Source organism: Chelonia mydas, chromosome 6, assembly GCF_015237465.2.
Source record: "Chelonia mydas isolate rCheMyd1 chromosome 6, rCheMyd1.pri.v2, whole genome shotgun sequence".
In the NCBI taxonomy this organism is placed as follows: domain Eukaryota; kingdom Metazoa; phylum Chordata; order Testudines; family Cheloniidae; genus Chelonia; species Chelonia mydas.
The window spans coordinates 276999-301974 of record NC_051246.2 but is presented as its reverse complement, the minus strand read 5'-3'; the positions used below and the strand labels follow the sequence as shown (position 1 = coordinate 301974).

At 56.3% G+C, this 24976-nt stretch overlaps 1 protein-coding gene across 6 annotated transcripts in view; it reads right to left on the bottom strand.

The window, feature by feature from the left end:
• LOC119566303 (sulfotransferase 1 family member D1) overlaps positions 1-24976 on the bottom strand; it is a 40622-nt gene that overhangs the window by 15212 nt on the left and 434 nt on the right. The window contains exons 1-11 of one of the 6 annotated variants that reach the window (XR_006291445.1): positions 23973-24002; positions 10559-10999; positions 9569-9697; positions 9359-9456; positions 9144-9270; positions 8765-8859; positions 6503-6683; positions 5902-6028; positions 4563-5153; positions 3368-3604; positions 2621-3112 (exon numbers count right to left, since the gene is read on the bottom strand). Coding sequence is in view for 1 of the 6 variants with exons in the window: in XM_043548240.1 (XP_043404175.1) it covers positions 6503-6683; positions 8765-8859; positions 9144-9270; positions 9359-9456; positions 9569-9697; positions 10559-10739 (811 nt within the window). In the remaining 5 variants the exon portion in view is untranslated. Of the gene's footprint in view, positions 1-859; positions 1125-2620; positions 3113-3367; positions 3676-3940; positions 5154-5677; positions 6029-6502; positions 6684-8764; positions 8860-9143; positions 9271-9358; positions 9457-9568; positions 9698-10558; positions 12050-23972; positions 24238-24976 lie in introns of those variants that run through there. The other 5 variants (XR_006291447.1, XR_006291446.1, XM_043548240.1 and 2 more) reach the window with 5 other exon arrangements.

The window sequence follows — 24976 nt, the reverse complement described above, 5'->3', positions numbered from 1 at the left end:
AGGTTACTGGGCTAGATGGACCTTTGGTCTGACCCAGTATGGCCACTTTTATGTTCTTATCCTCTATCACAGCCCATAAGTTGCTTTTTTGACAGAGTTGTTGGTCTAGTAATTAGGTGGGAAGCACTAGCCAAGATATATCTTGATATTTGGTAAGGCTTTTGACACAGTCCCACAGGACATTCTCATAAGCAGACCAGAGAAATGTGGTCTAGATGAAATTATTATAAGGTGGGTGTGACATTCGATACCTTGGGGGAGCATCCTGGAACCCCCATATTCCTCATTTTTATATAATCATGATCTTACACAGAAAGCAGGCCTTATAAGGTATCAGGGGAAAGGTTATGACCTGCTGAAAGTCATTTCTCTATCCATATGTGTGTATCATTAATGCATGTGAAGTGATGAGAATTGTGTTGTACGGTTGTCACTCAACCATGCTGTAAATTGGGGAACTAACCAGATATGAGCTCCCCAGAGGCAACAGCAAGGAAAGTAACCAATGCCCGGGTGGGGTGTGAAACAGCCAGGGAGCTACAATGCAATGACTCACCTGCATGAGGCCACACCAGGGGAATTGCTCAACCTGGCCTGGAGACTCAACAATGCCCCCAGACATGCCTGGACTTGTGCTCCCCAAGCACATGGACTGAGGGTATAAAACAGACACAGGAGCCACAGGCTGGGCCTTTCTCCTTAACCCACCTATGCTCAAGCAACAAGGACACTCTGAAGACTCCAACTGAGGGGACTGGCCCAGATTTCAAGGGTAATTATGCTTATAAAATTTGCAGGTGACATCAAGGTGGGAGGAGTTGCAAACACTCTGGCGGACAGGTTTAGAATTCAAACTGACCTTTGCCAAATGAGAGAACTGGTCTGAAATCAACAAGATGATATTCAATAAAGACAACTGCAAAGTGCTTCTCTCAGGAAAGAAAAATCAAACGCAGGAATCCCTGGCCGGTGGTGCTACTGCTGAAGAGGATCTGCGGGTTAGATGACAACGTGATGCCGTTGCGGGACAGGCGGCTCTCCGGCTGGGGTGTGCTCGCAGTGGGCGGTAGTGGGAGAGTCCAGAGGAGAGCAACAAAACTGGTCCAAGGGTCCGAAACCCTGACCTGACAAAAAGAACTGGGCGTGTTTAGTCCAGGGAAGAGAAGACCGGAGGGGGGCGAGGGGGGGAAACGGACACTCTTCAGCTAGGTTAAGGGCTGTTAGAAAGAGGACGGTGATCAATTGTTCTCTCCATCCACTGAAGGCAGGACAAGAAGAAACGGGCTGAATCAATCTGCAGCCAGGGAGACTAAGGTTAGATATTAGGAAACGCTTTCTAACTCTAAGGCTGTTTAATAGGCGTCCATGGGTGGTGGTGGAGTCCCCATCGTTGGAGGCTACTAAGAACAGGTTGGACAAACACCTGTCCGGGCTGGTCTAGGTTTACCTGGTCCTGCCGCAGTGCAGGTAGCTGGACTTGCTGGCCTCTCGGGGTCCCTTCCAGTCCTGTGATTCTATGATCACCCCAAGGGCCATGGACCTTGCTGAAGATTCCTAATGTCTGTGCTAACAAGCTCTGTTCTATGCTGTGTTCCCGATGACTAATAACCTGCCTGTGTTCCCTTGGCTGAGAGTCATTGCAGGCTGGAGATCGGGGGGCATTGCTCCCTCTGGGGGTGGAGGCCCCGGGGGGCCAGAGCGAGGGGACGCCCTGAGGGGGCCCACAGCAGAGACGGGCGTGCTGGGGGCTCAGAGAGGTGTGGTTCCAGGAGGCGCTGGAGCCCAGGGCTTAACCCCGGAGAGAGAGTGGACCCCCGAGAAGGGTTGTCACACTGAAGGGGGGTCCTCCCAGGGACCGGACGGAGCTGAGAGAGACCACAGGGCCTCGGAGTGCATGACACCAGTAGATATGCACGGGGGACGGGACGCCAAGGAGGAAGTTTGGCTAGTTAGCTGTGCCATGGTCCTGTCCCTCGCTGGCATGTCCTGGTGCTGCCCCAGTCACACTTCCCTGTGGCTGGGCACTCGGGTACTCCCATGGTAGCAGACCCCTTGGGTTCTCCTGGGCATTGGCCCTGTTCACAGGTTTGTGACCCCACATACCAACAGGAGGTGCCCCCCTCTCTCCAGCTGCCCCGCTGCCCCCATTGCGTCTGTCTGACAGCTGTCACTTCCAGCAGCCATGGAACCTTCCCACCCCCAATGTACCATCTCCCCAAGGGCCATGGAACCCTCAGGTCCCCAACGTTCCATCACCCCATATGGCCATGGAACCCTCAGGTCCCCAGCGTTCCATCACCCCAAGGGCCATGGAACCCTCAGGTCCCCAACGTTCCATCACTCCAAGGGCCATGGAACCCTCAGGTCCCCAATGTTCCATCACCCCATATGGCCATGGAACCCTCAGGTCCCCAGCGTTCCATCACCCCATATGGCCATGGAACCTTCCTTCTGCGTATTAAAGGGACTCCTCCCACAGGCAGCATTTCCTGCCTTGTAACCCAGCACCCCCCCATTCGAGGTGTCGGGATCGCTGACCCTCTTCATGGGGTGCAGGGTAAGGGCCCCTCCCAACCTGCTGGGAATTTAACTACCACAGCACGACCCAGTAAGACACCTCCACGGAGTCCAGAGAGACAGTTTATTGCTCTGGTCTGGGCACTGGCCAGCCATTTGTGTGGGGCCAGAGTGAGGGGGGAACCACATTCCAGCCACACTCAGGAGTGAGGGGCCGGAGCAAGGCCCTGTGGGGCTGAATCTGAGGGTTTGCATGAAAGCGCCAGAGGGAGATACAGGGGCGTCTTGTGTCTGCCGCACAGGAAGGGGGATGGGCAGCTTTTATTGACACCCAGATCTTGGGGAGCGGGGATGCTGCTGAGACCTCGCTGGGGAGGCAGGACTGACAGACGCAGGGATGGACCCATCAGCAGTTCGGCCGGGGGCCCCCGGTGAGAGCGAGGCGCGATGCACAGGCAGCTCCATGGGCCGTGCTCACTGGGATCCCCTTCTCTAGCCGCGCAGCAGGGACGGCCCCGCCAGTCCCTCTGCCGCGTCCTCTGGCTGCGCCCCAAGCTGATCTCCAGCGTCGGGGGGTCCAGATCCACTCCCGCACCTGTGCCGGCAACAAGGAGAGACTTAGAGCCCGGGGCAGAGGGGGACACGGTCACCGGCAGCGCTGGGTGGGCAGAGCTCTGGCAGGTCCCTCGGACCAGTTACCCCACAGGGGAGATGCAGCCGCGGGGAGGCGTCTCCCTCCCCAAGCACCTGGCTTCCTGCCGTGAGCTCGTGTCACCGGACTGAGGGCAGCAGGGCCGTGCCAGTACCGATGCTGTGCTCGCTGGTCGGGGCCTCTGCCCTTAGCCCTTACCTGCCCACGCCTCCTCCCAGAGCAGTAACAGCTCCAGCCCCCCAGCGCCATGGCCAGCAGGAGAGCCCCTCGCAGCGTCCACAGCAGGATCCTCAGCCCCGGCTCCAGGAGGCCGCGCTGCTCCTCCGGCCCTGGCAAAGGGAGCAGGTGAGAGAGAGACGCCCTCACCTCTGCCCCTCCCTGCTCCTGCCATGGTCCCTGTGACCTGCTGCCTAGCCAGGGAGCTGAGCCCAGCCCCTGGGGAAATCATAGAATCAGAGAATATCAGGGCTGGAAGGGACCTCGGGAGCTCATCTAGGCCAACCCCCTGCTCAAAGCAGGACCAATCCCCAATTTTTGCCCCAGATTCCTAAATGGCCCCCTCAAGGACTGAACTCACAACCGAAATGCCTGGGGGTTCCCCCGCCTAGCCCGTGGACACTACGGGAGATTCCCCGGGGACGTGCCTGCTAACGGGAGCCCAGTGGGTGTTACCCCCGGCACCAGAACGGGGGCCGGAGGGGGTCGTGATGGGGTACATGCCCCATCCTGGCCCCGAAAGGGTTAATGTGGCCGGAGAGGCCCGTTACCCACCTGGCTGCACCTGGCGGAGGGCTGGCCCAGCTGAAGCTGAGTTCGAGGGGAGAGGGGCCGGGTCCTATGGAGGCAGGAAGTGTGGAGCAGAAGGGGCTGTGGGAGGAACCCTGCTCTTGTCTGGGATTCGAGAGTTTGGGGGCGGCTCTGGGCTCCTCTCCCGAGTAGCGAAGTCGGTAAGAGGCCAGGAGCCCCACGGAGCAGCCGCCGGGGGAATAAGCCCCAGTGGGGAGGTAAAGGCAGGATCTGCCCTCCAGGGAGGGAGGGTCCAATGGAGGAACAGGCTGTGGGGGAAGGTCCAGCCCCAGGAGGGCAGAGGTTGGTTTGTGTTTTGGGGGGTTTACTGGGCACTGTGGGGCCCTGAGCAGGCCTGGGTTGCCCGGCCAGCCCCTGAAGGGTGCATGGAGCAGAGGATGAGGGTGAGCGAGCGCTCACAGAGCAGGGTGTGAGGTCCAGGGCCCCCGAGTCAGCCCGAGCCCTGTTGTCAGGACATTGGGCTGTTACTCGTTGGCTTTTGGTTACCCTGGCAGCCATCCCGGGGCCGGGGCCGAGCTCGTCAGGGGCCCAGTGCCGCAGCCCCACCTGGCCGGGAGCACGGGGCGAGGCCAGGGCGTGACGCTACCTGCCACCCGTAAGCGGACGCTGCCCTCTCCGCGCTGCCCCCCGTAGTGCACGGAGCAGCGGTAGGGGCCCTGCTCGGCCAGCGTGACGCGGGGCAGGAGGAGCGAAGCGTTGCCCCTGGGCAGCTCCGGGGCAAAGACTCTGCCCCCTTCCTCGTGGTGACCGTGATGCCGTCCAGCTCCATCAGCGCCTGGCCCTGGAAGTACCAGGTCACCCGCAGCTGCCCGCCCCGCGCCCGCCCCGCACGGGGCCGCGCGGAAGCTGCACGTCAGGAGCACGTCGGAGCCCAGGAGCGCCGTCACCGACTTATCTAACCAGCGCGTCAGTGAAGACGCTGTGTGCGCCAGGGCTTCGCCCATCCGCGTAGGCATCCACCTCCCCGAGAGGCAGTAGCCAGGCCGCTTGGAGAATTCGTCCGTCCACCTAGCGCTGCCTACGCTGGGGCTGAGGTTGGTATACCGGCATCTCTCAAGTGTGTAGATTTTCACACCTCTGAGGGCTGTCGCTATGCCGGAGAACATTCCTAGCGGAGACCAGGCCTGCGAGAGTCAGAGCCAGCCTGAGGGAGCAGCCGGCAGTGCGGTGTCTGCCCCTGGAAGAAACAGGCGGAGAGGTTTTTGGTTGGGGGTGCAGGCTTAGAAGAGCGGTCTTGGTGCTCTGAGCAAATAACCCCCCAGTTTCCTGGTATCTGCGTCTCTCTGCGTTCCGCGACGCAGGCCTTTGTACAGTTTGTAAATAAACAAAACTGCATCAAAGAAATCCCCGACTGCCACCGATTTCTCCTCCTCACAGGAACAAGCTGCTGGATTTTTGGCTAGCTGCTCAGGTCAAAGGGTTACACTCCTGCCCTTGCTAGCGGCTCTGAGGACCAGGGGAATGCAGAGACCCCCCAGCCCCATGGAATCTGTCCCCCCAGAGTTGCCAGCTTTTCCTGTGGTGCTGGCAGGGCCTCCCAGCCAAGTCCCTTTTCCCTTTCCCTGGCTCACAGAGAACAACCCTGAGTTCATTGCTATTTACACAGCCCCATGGAGGAAATGCAGCCGCCCGCCCCCCACCCCCCCGCTTGACATCGATCTGCGACTTCCTGACAGGAGAGCTCTCTGTGGTGCGACTCACCCTCCAAGCAGCACCTGTGCCCCAGGCGACGGGAGGACACTCGGGGAGGGAGGCGGGGGGGCCATCGTGGGCACATCCTGTCTCGGGCTGAAGGGGAAGTTTCCTGAGGCACCAGGCCCCACTCCCACCTCTGGGACACGCCCTCCCAGGTATCACAATGTCCAGGGTCAGGAGATAAACTTTTATTGCAGCGCTGTTCCCGGGGGCGGGGGGGCTGTCAGCACCTGCGGGGCGGGCCCTAGATCTGGGTCCGGAAGTGCAGGCCGGTCCCCTCCATGCGGCGCTGGTAATGGGCGTCGAATGCCTCGCTCTGCGCCACGGTGAAATGGTTCTTCCAGTCGCCAACCTCGCCTGGGGAGGAGAGGGGGTATCAGCGGGGAGACCCCTCACCAGCAGCAGCTGCCCCTTCCCCAGGAAGTGCCTTCCACCCCCAGCCAGGGGACCCCGGCTCCAGGGAGCGCCCCCCTCCATACCGTGCCCCGCAGCCGGCTGGGTCACAGGACAGGACCGCCGGGAAGAATGCCATGGGGACCCAGCCCAACAGGAGTTACCCAGAACCCCTGGGAAGAGCCGAAAGGACACGACCCCGCCCCCCCACCTGTGACCTTATGGGGCGCTAATGCCAAGGGAGCACGGCCCCCCACAAGGGACTATGGGTAATAAGGCAAGGCTTCAGACCAAGCAGGCATTACCCAGAGTACCTTGCGCAAGTCCCCGAGGCCCCGTTCCGGAGGGCTACGGAGCAGTGTATAGGGAACTTTCCAGACAAAGCCAGTGGGGTAAGGGGTCCCCACAATCCCCAGGTCCCCCTCCCCCTCCGCTCACCCTTGCGCATGAAGGGGCTGACGGTCTGGTCAAAGATGACGCTGGGCATACTGCTATAGTTGGCCATGGGGTTCTCCTTCATGATCTGGAAGGACGTTTGCTGGACGATTTTCTCCAGCACCCCTGGAGGCAGCTCCACCTCCAAGAAGTCCATGACCCTGCGGATCTCCCGGGCCTGGTCCTGGTGAGGGAGAAGGATGCTGATCCAACGGCCTCTTGATGGCAACTGGCTGAGGGCCCAGGGGTGCATAAGGGTTACAAGGATCCCTTGGGTCTGGTAGCTACACAGAAGTTCACCAAAGGACGTGGTGTGAGGTCTTTAATGAAAGCCTGTGTTGCACTGGACATGGCCGTATGGCACTAGGTAACGAGTTATGTATAGACACTGAACTCTGCCACCTCACTGGTTACCCTTTTTCCATATAAGGTATTAATATGTTGAGTAGGGCTGGGCCCAGGACATTCCCCTGAGGGACCCCACTATTTATCCCTCTCCACTGTGAAAACTGACCATTTATTCCTGCCCTTTGTTCCCTGCCTTTTAATCAGTTACTGATCCATGAGAGGCGCTTCCCTCTTATCCCAGGACAGCTCACTTGGCTTAAGAGCCTTTGGTGAGGGGCTTGTGAAAGACTTTCTGAGTGAGCGTCTCCCCTGCGGTAAAATACCTGCAGCTGGCCTGCGTCAGCTGACTCGGGCTCTGTGACGTTATTGACTTGAACTGGGACCGTATAGAACATTGTTGCAACCAAGGTCCTGTATTAGCACCAAATCTTGTATAAAGGGGGTCAAATAAGGTGTCTAAGACAAGGTTATGGTTGGCTGGTTAGGATTATGCGATCTGTTTGCATGTATCATTTTTGTATTTAAAGTTTTAAGTATTGGCTCTATACTGTCTGTATTCCAAACTTATGCTATGCTTCCGGGTGACACCCCAGGCAAGTTGGGGTCAGCTCTGCCTAGCCTGCTGGGTGGCCCATTAAGGACAATCAGCGACGCAACTGACCCACTGAGAAAAGGCAGACATGCCTGGGGACTCAGCCAGGTGTGCAGGGCCCTGCCTAGGGACAGAGCTCTGAGGTGTTCCCAGGCCATGGGATGGGCAGCTTGTCCTTGGGACACAGAAAGCAGAGACCACATGGCAAGAGACTATAAAAGGCAGCTGCTGCTCTTCCATCTGGTCTTCAGTCCTGCATCTGGCCTCTGGAGGGACTTTGCTACCCTGAAGCTTTGAACCAAGGACTGAAGGACCCATCCCAGCTGGGGATGTTCTCCAGAGACAGGATTTGAACCTGCCGTTTATTCCGTCACTGCTGCAAGCCTGAGCCGAGAACTTGGCCATGACTGGATGGAACTGATTCCATTGAACCCGTTCTAGCGCTCGTCTCTATCTTTCTCCTTTTATGAATAAACCTTTAGATTTTAGATTCGAAGGGATTGGCAACAGCGTGATTGGTGGGTAGGATCCGATTTGTACATTGACGTGGGTCTATAAAACTGCAGCGTAGACATTTGGTGCTCGGGCTGGAGCCTGGATTCTGGAACCTTGCGGAAGAGGCGGGAGAAGGGTCTCGGGGCTTCACCCCCCACAGGGCTGAAGCCCTGGCACACACGCCCGAGCTCTTCAACATGTGAAGATCGTTGTGTGCGGCTGGGTACGTCTGGCCACCCCTAAGTTATTCCCTCGGTCTGTGAGGAGAAGCTACCAGCGAGCTTGATCTTTTGAGATGTGATTTCAGCCAAACTGATTGAAAATGCTGGGAGAAGGACTTGGAATTAAGGATCTTGCAGGAGACAGCCAGGGGAACGCCTTGTGAGTCAACTGAGGCACTCGAAAGCAGGTTATGTAACTATTTCCAGTATACTCATTCTATGGCTTGACGCCCTCTTCTTTGACGCTAAACTTCTCGTGGTTCTCGCTGTCACTGCGTCGAAGCGCGGCGCAAAGGGGAGCGGGGATCCGGAGGGGGATTTTACCAGCCGGTGGGTTGTGACTCTGGGGTCTGGAAGTGCTGGGAGTGTGCAGGGGATCGGGGCTGGTAACTCCAGAGAGGGGCTCCAAGGGGCCAGGGTGTGCGCCGGCCGCTCGCTAACCTGGACAGAGTGAGCCCCACGGAGGCTGGGGCGGCAGAGGTTGTAGTGCCAGAGGCTGGTGGTTTCAGGGAACTGACCCATGGCGGGGCCAGACACGACTCTGTCATGCTAAGACCCCTGGGCAGCGTGACTTGCCCCTTGCCCCCCATCCCCTCCTTCCACACTCACCTCTTTCATGTCCTCATAGAAGACGTAGAGGATGCGGTGATTGGCCCGTTCAGCCCAGTATCCACAGACGTGGTCATACCACGAGCCCCAGGCCACTGTGGGGAGAGAGGCCAAGCTGACATGACCCTAATCCCTTCGGCAGAGGTCATAGGATGTGACCTTTGGTGTGGTCACCATATGGACTCCTGCCAGAATTCCTTGCTAGCCTCCCCCAGGAGGTGAGGACCGGTCCGTATACCCCGACGGGGGAAACCTCAGGTCTGGAACCAAGGGAGCTTCCTCACACCCACAATCCCTTAGGGTCCCCACAGCCTAGGAAGGGGTGGGGAGGGAGGTGGGGCTGCCATGGGGCCTCTGAACCCTCTCGCCCAGTACTAACGTTTCCCATCCATGAACTTCTGCAGATAGAGCTCCCAGGGCCCCGGCTCGGGCTGCGTCTTGTTCATCTGGTCAAAGAAGTAATACGAGACCAAGTTATCCTTGGCATTTCGGGCCACGTAGATCACCTGGGGAAGAGAGAACAACGTGACTGTGGGTTGGGATTTAGGGGTACCGGCAGGGCTGTTGGGGGACGGGGGGGAGAGTGTCTCTTGCCTTGCATCTATTCTCCCAGAAGGACTTGGGAACCAGCTGGAAGGGCAGGTGGGTCTTGATGACTCGGGGGGGAGGAACATTCGCCAGCTGCTGCACGCCTGCGAGAGACGGGACCAGAGGGGGCGTCAGCCCTGCGGGGGGAGCCCAGCAAGGCAGTGGTGGGGTTGCAGCCTTGCCCTGCCCCCGGGCAGGCAGAGCGGAAGCACCCACCTGAGGGCACTGGGGGAGGAGAGCAGATCTCCAGGAAGGGGATCCGGATGTGGGTCGGGGCTCGGCAGGCTTTTTCCACGTCCCCTCGGACCAGGATCAGGTCCACGATCTCCTGCATCCACGTGGTCCCTGCAGCGAGACAGTCACAGACAGAGACCCCACCATCCCTGCTCACCCACCCCATCCCTGCCATCCCTGGCAAGGGGCAGTCGTAGGACAGGATGCTACAGCGCCCCCTGCTGGGAGAGCAGCGCCCCTCCCCCACCCCACAGCGCCCCCCGCAGCACCCCTCCCCTCCCCACAGCACCCCGCTCCCTCCCAACAGCGCCCCCTGCTGGGAGAGCAGCGCAACTCCGCCACCCCACAGCGCCCCCCGCAGCACCCCTCCCCTCCCCACAGCACCCCACTCCCTCCCCACAGCGCCCCCTGCTGGGAGAGCAGCGCCCCACCCCACTGCGCCGCCTGCAGCGCCCCTCCCCTCCCCACAGCACCCCTCCCCCTCCCTATAGCACCCCTGCTGGGAGAGCAGCGCCCCTCCCCCTCCCTATAGCACCCCCACAGCACCCCTCTCCCTCCCCACAGCGCCCTCTGCTGGGACAGGCCAGGTCTAGAGTAGCCAGGAGCCGCCCCCCAACCAGCGCCTCTCCCCCTTCCTACAGGCCATGGCGGGAGTGGCCAGAAGCTTCCCCCACAGCCAGCGCCCCGCCCCCTCCCCACAGCGCCCCCTGCTGGGACAGGCCGGGGCTGGAGTAGCCAGGAGCTCCCCCCACAGCCAGCGCCCCGCCCCCTCCCCACGGCGTCCCCTGATGGGAGAGGCCGGGCTGGAGTAGCCAGGAGCTCCCCCCACAGCCAGCGCCCCGCCCCCTCCCCACGGCGCCCCTTGATGGGAGAGGCCGGGCTGGAGTAGATGGCAGCTCCCCACGCTGTAAGTGCTTCTGCCCCACTCCCTATGGCACCCCTTGCTGGGGGAGGCCGGGTCTGGTCTCTTACCCGCCTTGGGGTAGGTGGAGATGAGGAGGTCGTCAGGCCAGGCCTGGAAGTCCTCGATGGGGCCCCACTGCTGGGCGATGGGCTCCATGAGCGGGATCCCGTGGACCAGCTGGAGGGGGAAGCGGTGGAAGACGTCCTGGGATTCTTGCAAGACCCTAGAGTAGGTCTTTGGCGCTGCCATGGCACCTGCTTCAAGGGGCGGGGTGGGGAGCCCTGCTCAGGGATAGGGACCCCTTGGGGGATTCCTAGCCAGGGGCAGCAGGCTGGTTTCTGGGGGTCCTAGCCGGGGGGAGCAGGCTGGTTTCTGGGGGACCTAGCCGGGGGGAGCAGGTGGGATTCGGGGGGGTGCTGCCTCAGGGCTTCCTGGCTGAAGGCGCAGGCTGGGTCCCGCCTGATCCTGTCGGAGCTGCTGGCCGTGTCCTTTGCAGCTGAGATTTCTCCCTGCACAAAGATCAGTAAATAACCTTTACCTTCAGTCCAGCTGGCCACGCAACGAGGGGCTGAACTTGTAACCCTCCTGCCAGGTGGAGCTGGCAGCCACCCGGGCCGGGTTCAATATCTAGGGGTTCCTCTGCACCGACACAACCCAGAACCGGCTCCAGCCCCCACCCAGTGACCTGGGACAATTACCGCCCACCCCGGGCGCCGCTGAGAGGTAAAACTTCCCCCCCTTGCACGCACAGAGTCTGAGTGTAGAAAAGAGACTCTTAACGAGAGGAGGGACGTCGCCCGGCGTTAATTAGGGAAAATGCCACAAGCCGGATTCATACACGTAACACTGTGAGCGGGACGCCCACACCAGGGTGTCGGGGGCAGAACATCCGCCTCCTGTTCCTGAGACCTACAACCACCAGTTCCTTGTCTGTGCCCCCCAGTCTCCCTCCACCCCACCCCACTCACAGGGGGGGTCCCTCTGAGAACTTGCTTTGGCTGCCCCCCACCCCCAGCTGCTCATTCCGCTCTGCTGGCCCCTGGCCAGCTACGGTGCCTCTCTCCTAGCCCCCGGCCAGCCACGGCTCCTCTCTGCTAGTCCCCGGCCAGCCACGGCTCCTCTCTGCTAGTCCCCGGCCAGCCACGGCTCCTCTCTGCTAGACCCCGGCCAGCCACGGCTCCTCTCTGCTAGTCCCCAGCCAGCCACGGCTCCTCTCTGCTAGTCCCCGGCCAGCCACGGCTCCTCTCTGCTAGTCCCCGGCCAGCCACGGTGCCTCTCTGCTAGCCCCCGGCCAGCCACGGCTCCTCTCTGCTAGCCCCCAGCCAGCCACGGCTCCTCTCTGCTAATCCCCGGCCAGCCACGGCTCCTCTCTGCTAGTCCCCAGCCAGCCACGGCTCCTCTCTGCTAGCCCCCGGCCAGCCACGGTGCCTCTCTGCTAGTCCCCAGCCAGCCACGGCTCCTCTCTCCTGGTCACCCAGCCAGCCACGGTTGTCTGGCTCACTGCCCCCGAAAATGGACCCAGCTGAGGGGTCCTGTTCTCTGCACCTACAAGCTCTGTGTTAGACCATGTTCCTGTTGTCTAATAAACCTCCTGTTTCCCCGGCTGGCTGAGAGTCCTGTCTGACTGCAGAGCTGGGGGGCAGGACCCTCTGGCTTCCCCAGGACCCCGCCTGGGCGGACTCACTGTGGGAAGCGCACGGAGGGGCAGAGGAGGCTGAATGCTCCGAGGTCAGACCCAGGAAGGTGGGAGCCGAGTGAGCTGTGTGTCCTGCAGACAGGCTGCTCCCAGAGAGGAGACTTCCCCAGAGTCCTGACTGGCTTCGTGGGGAGCAGTTCCAGAGCATTGCCCGGGGACCCCGTGACACCCACCACAAGCGATTTCAGCTCTCATCTGAGCACTTTAACGTAACAAAAGGCTCCTAATGAAACCTATTTAGCTCTGTGATTGAACGATGGGAGGAACAGGCTAAACCAGTCTGGGGACCCCTAGGCAGAGTCCACACCTCCTGGCTTGGACGCCTGTCCCCACCCCTCTTACTTTCACAGGGCTCTAGCATGTCTGTAACTCAGGCCATAGAGCTTCTCCCGAAACAATTCCTAGAGCAGATCACGGTAGCATTTCATTTCACTAAGGGGGTGTGATGAAGTGGGGGAGTTGTGACGATGTGACGCAGCAGGGAGGGGGGAGTGTTGACCTGGGAATGTGCCCTGGGGAGGGGAGACCTGAGAGCCTGTCACCTGAGCCAGGAGGGGGAGGGGGAGGTAACACCTCTGCCCAGGAATGTGGACGGAGGCTGCAGCAGGGAACCTGCTGGGTGGGTTTAGTTTCAGTTTGGGGCTGGGTGGAGGAACACAGGAGCTCCCTGCTCCCCCAGAAGGACTTGACTGAGGGGTCCTGGGTGTACCCACAAGCTCTGTTTTGGACGGTGTTCCTGTTGTCCAATAAACCTTCTGTTTTACTGGCTGGCTGAGAGTCTCAGTGAATCCCAGGAAGAGGGGTGCAGGGCCTGGACTCCCCCACACTCCGTGACAGGAGTTTCTTGTTTTTCCTTAAAATGAACAGGAGGACTTGTGGCACCTTAGAGACTAACAAATGTGTTTGAACATAAGCTGTCGTGAGCTATAGCTGACTTCATCGGATGCTGTAGCTCACGCAAGCTTATGCTCAAATAAATGCGTTAGTCTCTAAGGTGCCACAAGTCCTCCTTTTCTTTTTGCGGATCCAGACTAACACGGCTGCTACTCTGAAACTTGTTTTTCCTTGTTTCCTATGGGGGATTTTCTTGGTTTTCCTCTGGTTTGCATGCAGAAGGGGTGGGACTCAGTTTCCCTGGGTGCTACGGGTTTAACGAGGTGATGGGAGAGGGAGTTTGTGGTTACCCAGGACCAGCGAGGGAACTTGGGACCCCGGCCAGTGGCCTGGAGAATGGAGACCCCAGCGATGGGTGACCTGGGGACCCGGAGGCCCAGCTCGGGAGTCCCAGCCGGGTCTGGCCAGTGGGGGGACAAAGGGCTGTGGAGAAAGGGGAGGGGGCCCAGGTGACGCTGTTTACGACCCTGTTTACCTGGAGAGGAGACAATGGACAGAGGCGGGGCTTGGGGCCGGTGATATTGGATGCCCAGCGGGGAAGCAGGGGGGCTCAGGGCTGGAGAGAGGGATCAGGCAGAGCCCCCCTGGATGCAGGGGAGACTGGGATGTGCTGGGCTGAGGGGGGCCAGGCCTGAGGCCCGGAGAGTTTCCTGTGCTGGGTTCAGATGCTCAATAACCCTCCTGTTTTACACGGGCGGAGAGTCGCTCCGGTCTAGAGATCAGGGTGGCATCATCCCTTCAGGAGGGCGGGGGGTGGAGGCCCCGGGGATCCAGAGCAAGGGGACTCCATGAAGGGGCCCACAGCGAGAAACAGGCGTGCTAAGGCTCAGAGAGGTGCGGCTCCAGGAGGTGGAGGGGCTGAACCCCGAGAGAGAGTGGACCCCTGAGAAGGGCTGTCTCACTGAAAGGGGCACCCCCCACAGACCGCACAGGGCCAAAAATGGGCATTATCTGTGAGTCCATGACAGGGGGACTACACAAAAATGAGGAAGTTAGTTAAACAGAAATTAAAAGGAACAGCGCAAAAAGTGAAACCTCTGTAAGCTGCATGGAAACTTTTTAAAGACACCATGATAGAGGTGTCACAGAGTGTGGGGGAGTCCAGGCCCTGCACCCCTCTTCCTGGGATTCACTGAGACTCTCAGCCAGCCAGTAAAACAGAAGGTTTATTGGACAACAGGAACAAACAGAGCTGGGGGTACAACCAGGACCCCTCAGTCTAGTCCTTCTGGGGGAGCAGGGAGCTCAGACCCCAGCCCTGGGGTTCCCTGTGTTCCTCCACCCAGCCCCAAACTGAAACTAAACCCCCCCAGCAGGCCCCCTCCTGCAGCCTCTGTCCACGTTCCCGGGCAGAGGTGTCACCTCCCCCTCCCGGCTCAGGTGACAGGCTCTCCAGTCTCCCCTCCCCAGGGCACAGTCCCAGGTCAACACTCCCCCCTCCCTGCTGCGTCACATCCTCACATCTCTCCCCCCTTCGAGACTGAACGGAGCGGGGTCACTCTGACCAGTGACCTGGGGAAGTTCGGGGCCCCCTCTCCGGGACAGCGCATCCGCTATCAGGTTGGCCCTTCCCTTCACGTGGACCACGTCCATGTCGTAATCCTGCAGGAGCAGGCTCCATCTCAGGAGCTTGGCGTTGGCTCCTTTCATCTGGTGCAGCCAGGTCAGGGGAGAGTGGTCAGTGTAGACGGTGAAGTGTCGCCCGAAGAGATAGGGCTCTAGTTTCTTGAGGGCCCACGCCATGGCCAGGCACTCCTTCTCGATGGCCGCGTAGTTTTCCTCCCGGGTAGCAACTTCTTGCTCAGGTCCACGATGGGGTGTCTCTCCCCCTTTTCATCCTCCTGCATTAACACCGCCCCCAGTACCGTGTCGGAGGCGTCGGTGAACACCACAAAGGGCTTCTCAAAGTCTGGGTTTGCCAGAACTGGGCCACGGACCAGAGCCTCCTTCAGCGCCCGGAAAGCCTCCTGGCACTGCTCGGTCCAGACCACCTTGTCTGGCTTCCCCTTCTTGCATAGCTCAGTGATGGGGGTGGCTATGGCGCTAAAGTGGGGCACAAATCTTCGGTAGTATCCTGCCATCCCAATAAAGGCTTGGACCTGCTTTTTGGTGTGGGGAGCGGGCCAGTCTCTGATCACCTCCACCTTGGCTGGTTCCGGCTTTAGGCGGCCGCTCCCCACCCGATGGCCCAGGTAAGATACTTCAGCCATCCCCACCTTGCACTTCTCCGCTTTTACAGTCAGCCCAGCCCCCTGGAGTCGGTCCAGCATTTGTCTAACCTGGGACACGTGGTCCTCCCAGGTCTGGCTAAAGACACAGATGTCATCAATATACGCCACGGCAAAACTCTCCATCCCCCTCAGGAGCTGGTCCACCAGGCGCTGGAAGGTGGCCGGCGCTCCCTTGAGGCCGAAAGGCAGGGTCAGGAACTCATAGAGCCCCAGAGGGGTGATAAAGGCCGATTTTAGCCGGGCATCTGCATCCAGCGGCACTTGCCAGTAGCCCTTTGTAAGGTCCATGGTGATAAGGTACCGAGCTCCTCCCAGCTTGTCTAGGAGCTCGTCCGGCCTGGGCATGGGGTAGGCATCAGATACAGTGATGGCATTGAGCTTCCGATAGTCCACACAGAACCGGACCGACCCGTCCTTTTTGGGGACCAGCACCACCGCGAGGCCCAAGGGCTGGCCGATGGCTGGATCACCCCCAAAGCCAGCATGTCCCTGACCTCTCTTTCCAGGTCCTGAGCAGTTTTCCCGGTGACTCAGAATGGGGAGAATCTTATCAGCGGGTGCGACCTTGTCTGCACCCGGTGGACAGTCAGATTAGTGCGTCCAGGCTGGTTGGAAAACAGCTGTCGGTAGGGATGGGAGGTCCCATGGTGACTCTCTCTCTGCATCGGGGGGGGGCCTGTTCTTTTGGGACTCCTCCCGGCTACCCCCTGACCGACTGTTCACAAACTCGTCGGCCAGCTGCCCTGGGTGCTGGGGGTTCTCGACCTTTTTGTCCACCAACCACAGCCTCAGGTCGGAAGGGCACTGTTCATACAGGTGCTCCAGTACGATCAGGTCAAGCAGGTCCTCTTTAGCTTGAGCCCCAGCTGTCCACTTGCGGGCACATCCCTGCATCCGGTTGACCAGTTGTAGGTAGGTGACCTCAGGCGTTTTACGCTGACTCCAGAACCTTTTTCGGTACATCTCGGGGGTCAGCCCAAACTCACGGAGCAGGGCCTGTTTGAACAGTTTGTAGTCCCCTGCCTCCGCCCCTGTCGTTCGGCTGTACACCTCCACGGCTTTGGGGTCCAGTAAGGGGGTGAGGAACTGGAGCCTGTTTGCAGGGTCAACCCTGTGCATCTCGCAGGCATTCTCAAAGGCCGTCAGGAAGCTATCTATGTCCTCCCCCTCCTTCCGCTGGGCCAGGAAGCACTTATCAAAGCTCCTTGCAGTCTTGGGTCCCCCCTCACTCACCGCAGCCGGGGCCCCACTGCTCCTCAGCCTGGCCAGTTCCAGTTCATGCTGTCTTTGTTTCTCCTTCTCCTGACGTTCCCGCTCCTTCTCCTCCTGCTTATGCTGACGCTGCTTTTCATGATCCTCCAGCTCCCTCATTTTCATCTCCCTCTCCCATTCCAGCCGCATCCGCTCCAGGGATGGGGAGCTCCGCCGGGAGGATCCCCTGCTGGCTGCCGGGGTCAGGGGGCCCTCGGTATTCACCGGGCTTCCCCCAACCCCTCCCCCAGGCCTAGGTAGGAAGGGTCTCGGGATGTCCTCGGCAGCAGTCTGACCCCTCCCAGCCCGGTCAGGCCCCAGGGCCCACGCTGCGTCCGCCGGGCGGCTTCCCTCCGGGACAGGGATCGGGTCATCCAAGCGATCCCTCTCCTCCAGCTGGGCAATCAGCTGTTCCTTGGTGGACCTCCCGATGCGCAGCCCCCTCTGCCTGCACAGCTCCACCAGGTCGCTCTTAAGGCATTTAGCGTCCATCTCCCTGCTGGCCACTCGCAGGCCGGGCAGCTGTCCACGGTTTCCAGGAAAAACCCCTCGTGTGCCAGTCCTTCTTGAGGTCACCACCTCTTTGCCAGGGTCGAGCTGCAGACTCCTCCGCCCCTGGGACCGCTCGCTGCAATCCCCCGGGGGACCCTGTTACTGCAAAAGTCCTTCTCTCTGGTCACACACTCCCAGGGGTTAACCGCTCCCTGAAACCGTCTCTCTCTGAATCTTCAGCACGCCTGGTCCCCATCAATCCCCCTTCGTTTTACTGCTCCCCAGTCACTTACTGCAGGAAGCGCTGTCCACGGGGTGCAGTCCATCCCACCGCTAGCACCAGTTGTCATGGAGTGTGGGGGAGTCCAGGCCCTGCACCCCTCTTCCTGGGATTCACCATGACTCTCAGCCAGCCAGTAAAACAGAAGGTTTATTGGACAACAGGAACACAGTCCAAAACAGAGGTTGTGGGTACAACTAGGACCCCTCAGTCAAGTCCTTCTGGGGGGCAGGGAGCTTAGACCCCAGCCCTGGGGTTCCCTGCATTCCTCCACCCAGCCCCAAACTGAAACTAACCCCCCCCAGCAGGCCCCCTCCTCCAGCCTGTCTTCACATTCCTGGGCAGAGGTGTTACCTCCCCCTCCCCCTCCTGGCTCAGGTGACAGGCTCTCAGGTCTCCCATCCCCAGGGCACATTCCCAGGTCAACACTCCCCTCTCCCTGCTGCGTCACATCCTCACAAGAGGCTCAACTGAAATCTATACCCCAAATTAAAAAACATAGTAAGAGAACCAAAAAAGTGCCACCGTGGCTAAACAACAAAGTAAAAGAAGCAGTGAGAGGCAAAAAGGCATCCTCTAAAAAGTGGAAGTTAAATCCTAGTGAGGAAAATAGAAAGGAGCACGAACTCTGTCAAATGAAGTGTAAAAATACAAGTAGGAAGGCCAAAAGAGAATTTGAAGAACAGCTGGCCAAAGACTCAAAAAATAATAGCATAAAATTTTTCAAGTACATCGGAAGCAGGAAGCCTGCTAAACAACCCGTGGGGCCACTGGACGGTCGAGGTGCTAAAGGAGCACTCAAGGACGATAAGGCCATTGCAGAGAAACTAAATGAATTCTTTTAATAAATAATAAACTGGTTAGTCTCTAAGGTGCCACAAGTACTCCTTTTCTTTTTACGAATACAGACTAACACGGCTGTTACTCTGAAACCTGTCATTATGCAAGGCACTGCATTTAGCTGCATGGAGTGGAAATCTATCAACTGCATGAAAAAACTTGTACAGATACAGACAGACATCATCTTCCTTTCCAAATGCAAACAGATGGACATCGTACCAAAAGGACTGAAGGTAAAAAATCCATTACAATCTACATACCACACAGACTGTGCTGACAGCTTGTGCCACACGCTCTCAAAGAAACTGCGGAATCACCTGATCAACATCCTCTACAGCAAACAGGGAAAGATTAAGAATGAGCTCTCAAAAATGGATACTCTCATAAAAAACCAACCTTCCACACAAACTTCCTCGTGGCTGGATTTTACTAAAACTAGACAAGCCATTTACAACGCACACTTTACTTCTCTACAAAAGAAAAAGGACACTAAACTTTCTAAACTACTACAGGCTACAAGGGGCCACAGCAATGGTTCCCTCAACCCACCCAGCAATATTGTTAACCTATCCAACTATACTCTCAGCCCAGCAGAAGCTGCTGTCCTATCTCAGGGTCTCTCCTTCTGCCCCTCCACCCCCTCGAACATGATACAGTTCTGTGGTGACCTAGAATCCTATTTTCGACGTCTCCGACTCAAGGAATATTTCCAAAATACCTCTGAACAACATAATGATCCACAGAGGCCTGCCTACCAACATTACAAAAAGAAGGATTCTAGGTGGACTCCTCCTGAAGGTCGAAACAGCAGACTGGACTTCTACATAGAGTGCTTCCGCCGACGTGCACGGGCTGAAATTGTGGAAAAACAGCATCACTTGCCCCATAACCTCAGCCGTGCAGAACACAATGCCATCCACAGCCTCAGAAACAACTCTGACATCATAATCAAAAAGGCTGACAAAGGAGGTGCTGTTGTCATCATGAATAGGTCGGAATATGAACAAGAGGCTGCTCGGCAGCTCTCCAACACCACTTTCTACAAGCCATTACCCTCTGATCCCACTGAGAGTTACCAAAAGCATCTACAGCATTTGCTCAAGAAACTTCCTGAAAAAGCACAAGATCAAATCCGCACAGACACACCCCTGGAACCCCGACCTGGGATATTCTATCTACTACCCAAGATCCATCAACCTGGAAATCCTGGGCGCCCCATCATCTCAGGCATTGGCACCCTGACAGCAGGATTGTCCGGCTATGTAGACTCACTCCTCAGGCCCTACGCTACCAGCACTCCCAGCTACCTTCGAGACACCACTGACTTCCTGAGGAAACTACAATCCATTGGTGATCTTCCTGATAACACCATCCTGGCCACTATGGATGTAGAAGCCCTCTACACCAACATTCCACCCAAAGATGGACTACAAGCCGTCAAGAACACTATCTCCGATAATGTCACGGCAAACCTGGTGGCTGAACTTTGTGACTGTGTCCTCACCCATAACTATTTTACATTTGGGGACAATGTATACCTTCAGATCAGCGGCACTGCTATGGGTACCCGCATGGCCCCACAGTATGCCAACATTTTTATGGCTGATTTAGAACAACACTTCCTCAGCTCTCGTCCCTTAACGCCCCTACTTTACTTGCGCTATATTGATGACATCTTCATCATCTGGACCCATGGAAAAGAAGCCCTTGAGGAATTCCACCATGATTTCAACAATTTCCATCCCACCATCAACCTCAGCCTGGTCCAGTCCACACAAGAGATCCACTTCCTGGACACTACAGTGCTAATAAACGATGGTCACATCAACACCACCCTATACCGGAAACCTACTGACCGCTATTCCTACCTACATGCCTCCAGCTTTCACCCTGACCACACCACACGATCCATCGTCTACAGCCAAGCTCTGCGATACAACCGCATTTGCTCCAACCCCTCAGACAGAGACAAACACCTACAAGATCTCTATCAAGCATTCTTACAACTACAATACCCACCTGCGGAAGTGAAGAAACAGATTGATAGAGCCAGAAGAGTTCCCAGAAGTCACCTACTACAGGACAGGCCTAACAAAGAAAATAACAGAACGCCACTAGCCGTCACCTTCAGCCCCCAACTAAAACCCCTCCAACGCATTATTAAGGATCTACAACCTATCCTGAAGGATGACCCAACACTCTCACAAATCTTGGGAGAAAGGCCAGTCCTTGCCTACAGACAGCCCCCCAACCTGAAGCAAATACTCACCAACAACCACATACCACACAACAGAACCACTAGCCCAGGAACCTATCCTTGCAACAAAGCCCGTTGCCAACTGTGCCCACATATCTATTCAGGGGACACCATCACAGGGCCTAACAACATCAGCCACACTATCAGAGGCTCGTTCACCTGCACATCCACCAATGTGATATATGCCATCATGTGCCAGCAATGCCCCTCTGCCATGTACATTGGTCAAACTGGACAGTCTCTACGTAAAAGAATAAATGGACACAAATCAGATGTCAAGAATTATAACATTCATAAACCAGTCGGAGAACACTTCAATCTCTCTGGTCACGCAATCACAGACATGAGGGTCGCTATCTTAAAGCAAAAAAACTTCAAATCCAGACTCCAGCGAGAAACTGCTGAATTGGAATTCATTTGCAAATTGGATACTATTAATTTGGGCTTGAATAGAGACTGGGAGTGGCTAAGTCATTATGCAAGGTAGCCTGTCTCCCCTTGTTTTTTTTCCTGCAAAACCCCCCCCAAGACGTTCTGGTTAAACTTGGATTATTGCTGTGCACGTTGTAAGATGAGCTGTTGCCAGCAGGAGAATGAGTTTGTGTGTGTGGTTTTTGGAAAGGGGGGGGGTGGGGGGGGTGAGAAAACCTGGATTAGTGCTGGAGGTGACCCACCTTGATTATCATGCGCATTATAAAGAGGGGTTTCAAAGGGGGATGGGCTGTTGCCAGCAGGAGAGTGAGTTTGTATGTGTGTGTGGGGGGGGGGGGGGGAAGGGTGAGAAAACCTGGATTTGTGCTGGAAATGGCTCTACTTGATGATCACTTTAGATAAGCTGTTGCCAGCGGGGGAGTGAGGTGGGAGGAAGTTTTGTTTCATGGTCTCTGTGTGTATATAATGTCTTCTGCAGTTTCCACGATATGCTATGCATCCGATGAAGTGAGCTGTAGCTCACGAAAGCTCATGTTCAAATAAACTGGTTAGTCTCTAAGGTGCCACAAGTACTCCTTTTCTTTTTATGAATTCTTTGCATCCGTCTTCACTGCAGAGAATGTGAGGGAGATTCCCCAAGCTGAGCCATTCTGTTTAGGTGAAAAATCTGAGGAACTGTCCCAGATTGAGGTGTCATTAGAGACCTCTTAGTCACCAGGTCACCAGTTGTTAGGGTTCCCCATCTCCAGGCCGTTGTCTGGGGGTCCCGGCTGCCAGGCGAGGTCACACCTGGTCCTCTGCAACAACAAACTCTCTCCCATCACCTTGTTAAACATGCAGCACACAGGGAAACTGAGGCACACACTATTCACGTAAAACACTACAAAAATCCCCAACTTCATCACAATTAGGAAAGGGAGAGGTAATAAGACAGAACATATCATGCTGCCTCTATATAAATTCATGGTACGCCCACATCTTGAATATTGTGTGCAGATGTGGTTGCCCCATCTCAAAACAGATCTATTGGAATTGAAAAAGGTACAGAAAAGGGCAACCATAACGATTAGGGGTATGGGGTGTCTGCCATATGAGAAGAGATTAATAAGACTGGGACTTTTCAGCTTGGAAAAGAGACGACTAAGGGTGATCTGATAGAGGTCTATAAAATCATGACTGGTATGAGAAAGTAAATAAAGAAGTGTTATTTACTCCTTCTCGTAACACAAGAACTAGGGGTCACCCAATGAAATTAATAGGCAGCAGGTTTAAAACAAACAAAAGGAAGTTCTTCTTCACACAACGCACAGTCAACCTGTGGAACTCCTTGCCAGGGGATGTTGTGAAGGCCAAGGGTTCAAAAAAGAACTAGATAAGTTAACGGAGGACAGGTCCATCAGTGGCTATTAGCCAGGATGGGCAGGGATGGTGTCTGTAGCCTCTGCTTGCCAGAAGCTGGCAATGGGCACAGGGGATGGATCACCTGACGATTACCTATTCTGTTCATTCCCTCTGGGGCATCTGGCATTGGCCACTGTCAGAAGACAGGTTACTGGGCTAGATGGATCTTTGGTCTGACCCAGTATGGCCACTTTTATGTTCTTATCCTCTATCACAGCCCATAAGTTGCTTTTTTGACAGAGTTGTTGGTCTAGTAATTAGGTGGGAAGCACTAGCCAAGATATATCTTGATATTTGGTAAGGCTTTTGACACAGTCCCACAGGACATTCTCATAAGCAAACCAGGGAAATGTGGTCTAGATGAAATTATTATAAGGTGGGTGTGACATTCTATACCTTGGGGGAGCATCCTGGAACCCCCATATTCCTCATTTTTATATAATCATGATCTTACACAGAAAGCAGGCCTTATAAGGTATCAGGGGAAAGGTTATGACCTGCTGAAAGTCATTTCTCTATCCATATGTGTGTATCATTAATGCATGTGAAGTGATGAGAATTGTGTTGTACGGTTGTCACTCAACCATGCTGTAAATTGGGGAACTAACCAGATATGAGCTCCCCAGAGGCAACAGCAAGGAAAGTAACCAATGCCCGGGTGGGGTGTGAAACAGCCAGGGAGCTAGGATGCAGTGACTCGCCTGCATGAGGCCACACCAGGGGAATTGCTCAACCTGGCCTGGAGACTCAGCAATGCCCCCAGACGTGCGTGGACTTGTGCTCCCCAAGCACATGGACTGAGGATATAAAACAGACACAGGAGCCACAGGCTGGGCCTTTCTCCTTAACCCACCTATGCTGCAAGCAACAAGGACACTCTGAAGACTCCAACTGAGGGGACTGGCCCAGATTTCAAGGGTGAAATCTGTGTACTAGGAACCGCAATACCCAGTGGGGTGAGAAAAACTGCTTAATCTAGATGCTGCCCGGTCTAATGGGGTTGAGGTGTTTAGACTGCGTGCTGATATTTTATTTCTTTTGTTAACTAACTCTGACTTTTTGTCACTTAATACCTCTTAAAATCTATCTTTTGTAGTCAATTAACTTGTTTAACCAGTGACTTTGTATGAAGTGTCTGGTGAATCTGCTCAGGTTTTGCAAAGGCTGGTGTATGTCCACTTTCCATTGTTGAAGTTGTGAACTAATTAATAAAGTAGACAATATATTCTTGAGGTACGAGGCTGGGAGCTGGGGGGATTTGGCTGGTGCCTTTCTCGGTGTGATTCAGGAGTGGCTCTGGGGGAATATTCATGCTGGCTGTGGGGCTCCACATGCGTTTTGCTGAGTGATCACAGCACCTGCAGGGGTTGCTGCTGGTCACTAGCAGAGCATTGTGAGAGACAGCTCAGACTGGAGAGAGATCAGGGGGTACAGTGGTCCCACGGTCCCAGGCTGTACCCCAGGGGGATCCCGTCACAGTCGGTGCACAGCTGGTTGAAAGACTGTACTCAAAGGGTGAGTATCAATGGCCCACTGTCAGATGGGGAGGGCGCGTCTAGTGAGGTCCTTCAGGTATAAGTCCTGGATCTGGTACTAATTGATATTTTAATTAAAGATTTGGATAATTATGCTTATAAAATTTGCAGGTGACATCAAGGTGGGAGGAGTTGCAAACACTCTGGCGGACAGGTTTGGAATTCAAACTGACCTTTGCCAAATGAGAGAACTGGTCTGAAATCAACAAGATGTAATTCAATAAAGACAACTGCAAAGTGCTTCTCTCAGGAAAGAAAAATCAAACGCAGGAATCCCTGGCCGGTGGTGCTACTGCTGAAGAGGATCTGCGGGTTAGATGACAACGTGATGCCGTTGCGGGACAGGCGGCTCTCCGGCTGGGGTGTGCTCGCAGTGGGCGGTAGTGGGAGAGTCCAGAGGAGAGCAACAAAACTGGTCCAAGGGTCCGAAACCCTGACCTGACAAAAAGAACTGGGCGTGTTTAGTCCAGGGAAGAGAAGACCGGAGGAGGGCGAGGGGGGGAAACGGACACTCTTCAGCTAGGTTAAGGGCTGTTAGAAAGAGGACGGTGATCAATTGTTCTCTCCATCCACTGAAGGTAGGACAAGAAGAAACGGGCTGAATCAATCTGCAGCCAGGAAGACTAAGGTTAGATATTAGGAAACGCTTTCTAACTCTAAGGCTGTTTAATAGGCGTCCAAGGGTGGTGGTGGAGTCCCCATCGTTGGAGGCTTCTAAGAACAGATTGGACAAACACATGTCCGGGCTGGTCTAGGTTTACCTGGTCCTGCCGCAGTGCAGGTAGCTGGACTTGCTGGCCTCTCGGGGTCCCTTCCAGTCCTGTGATTCTATGATCACCCCAAGGGCCATGGACCTTGCTGAAGATTCCTAATGTCTGTGCTAACAAGCTCTGTTCCAAGGGCCATGGAACCCTCAGGTCCCCAACGTTCCATCACCCCATATGGCCATGGAACCCTCAGGTCCCCAATGTTCCATCACCCCATATGGCCATGGAACCCTCAGGTCCCCAGCGTTCCATCACCCCATATGGCCATGGAACCCTCAGGTCCCCAACGTTCCATCACCCCATATGGCCATGGAACCTTCCTTCTGCGTATTAAAGGGACTCCTCCCACAGGCAGCATTTCCTGCCTTGTAACCCAGCACCCCCCCATTCGAGGTGTCGGGATCGCTGAC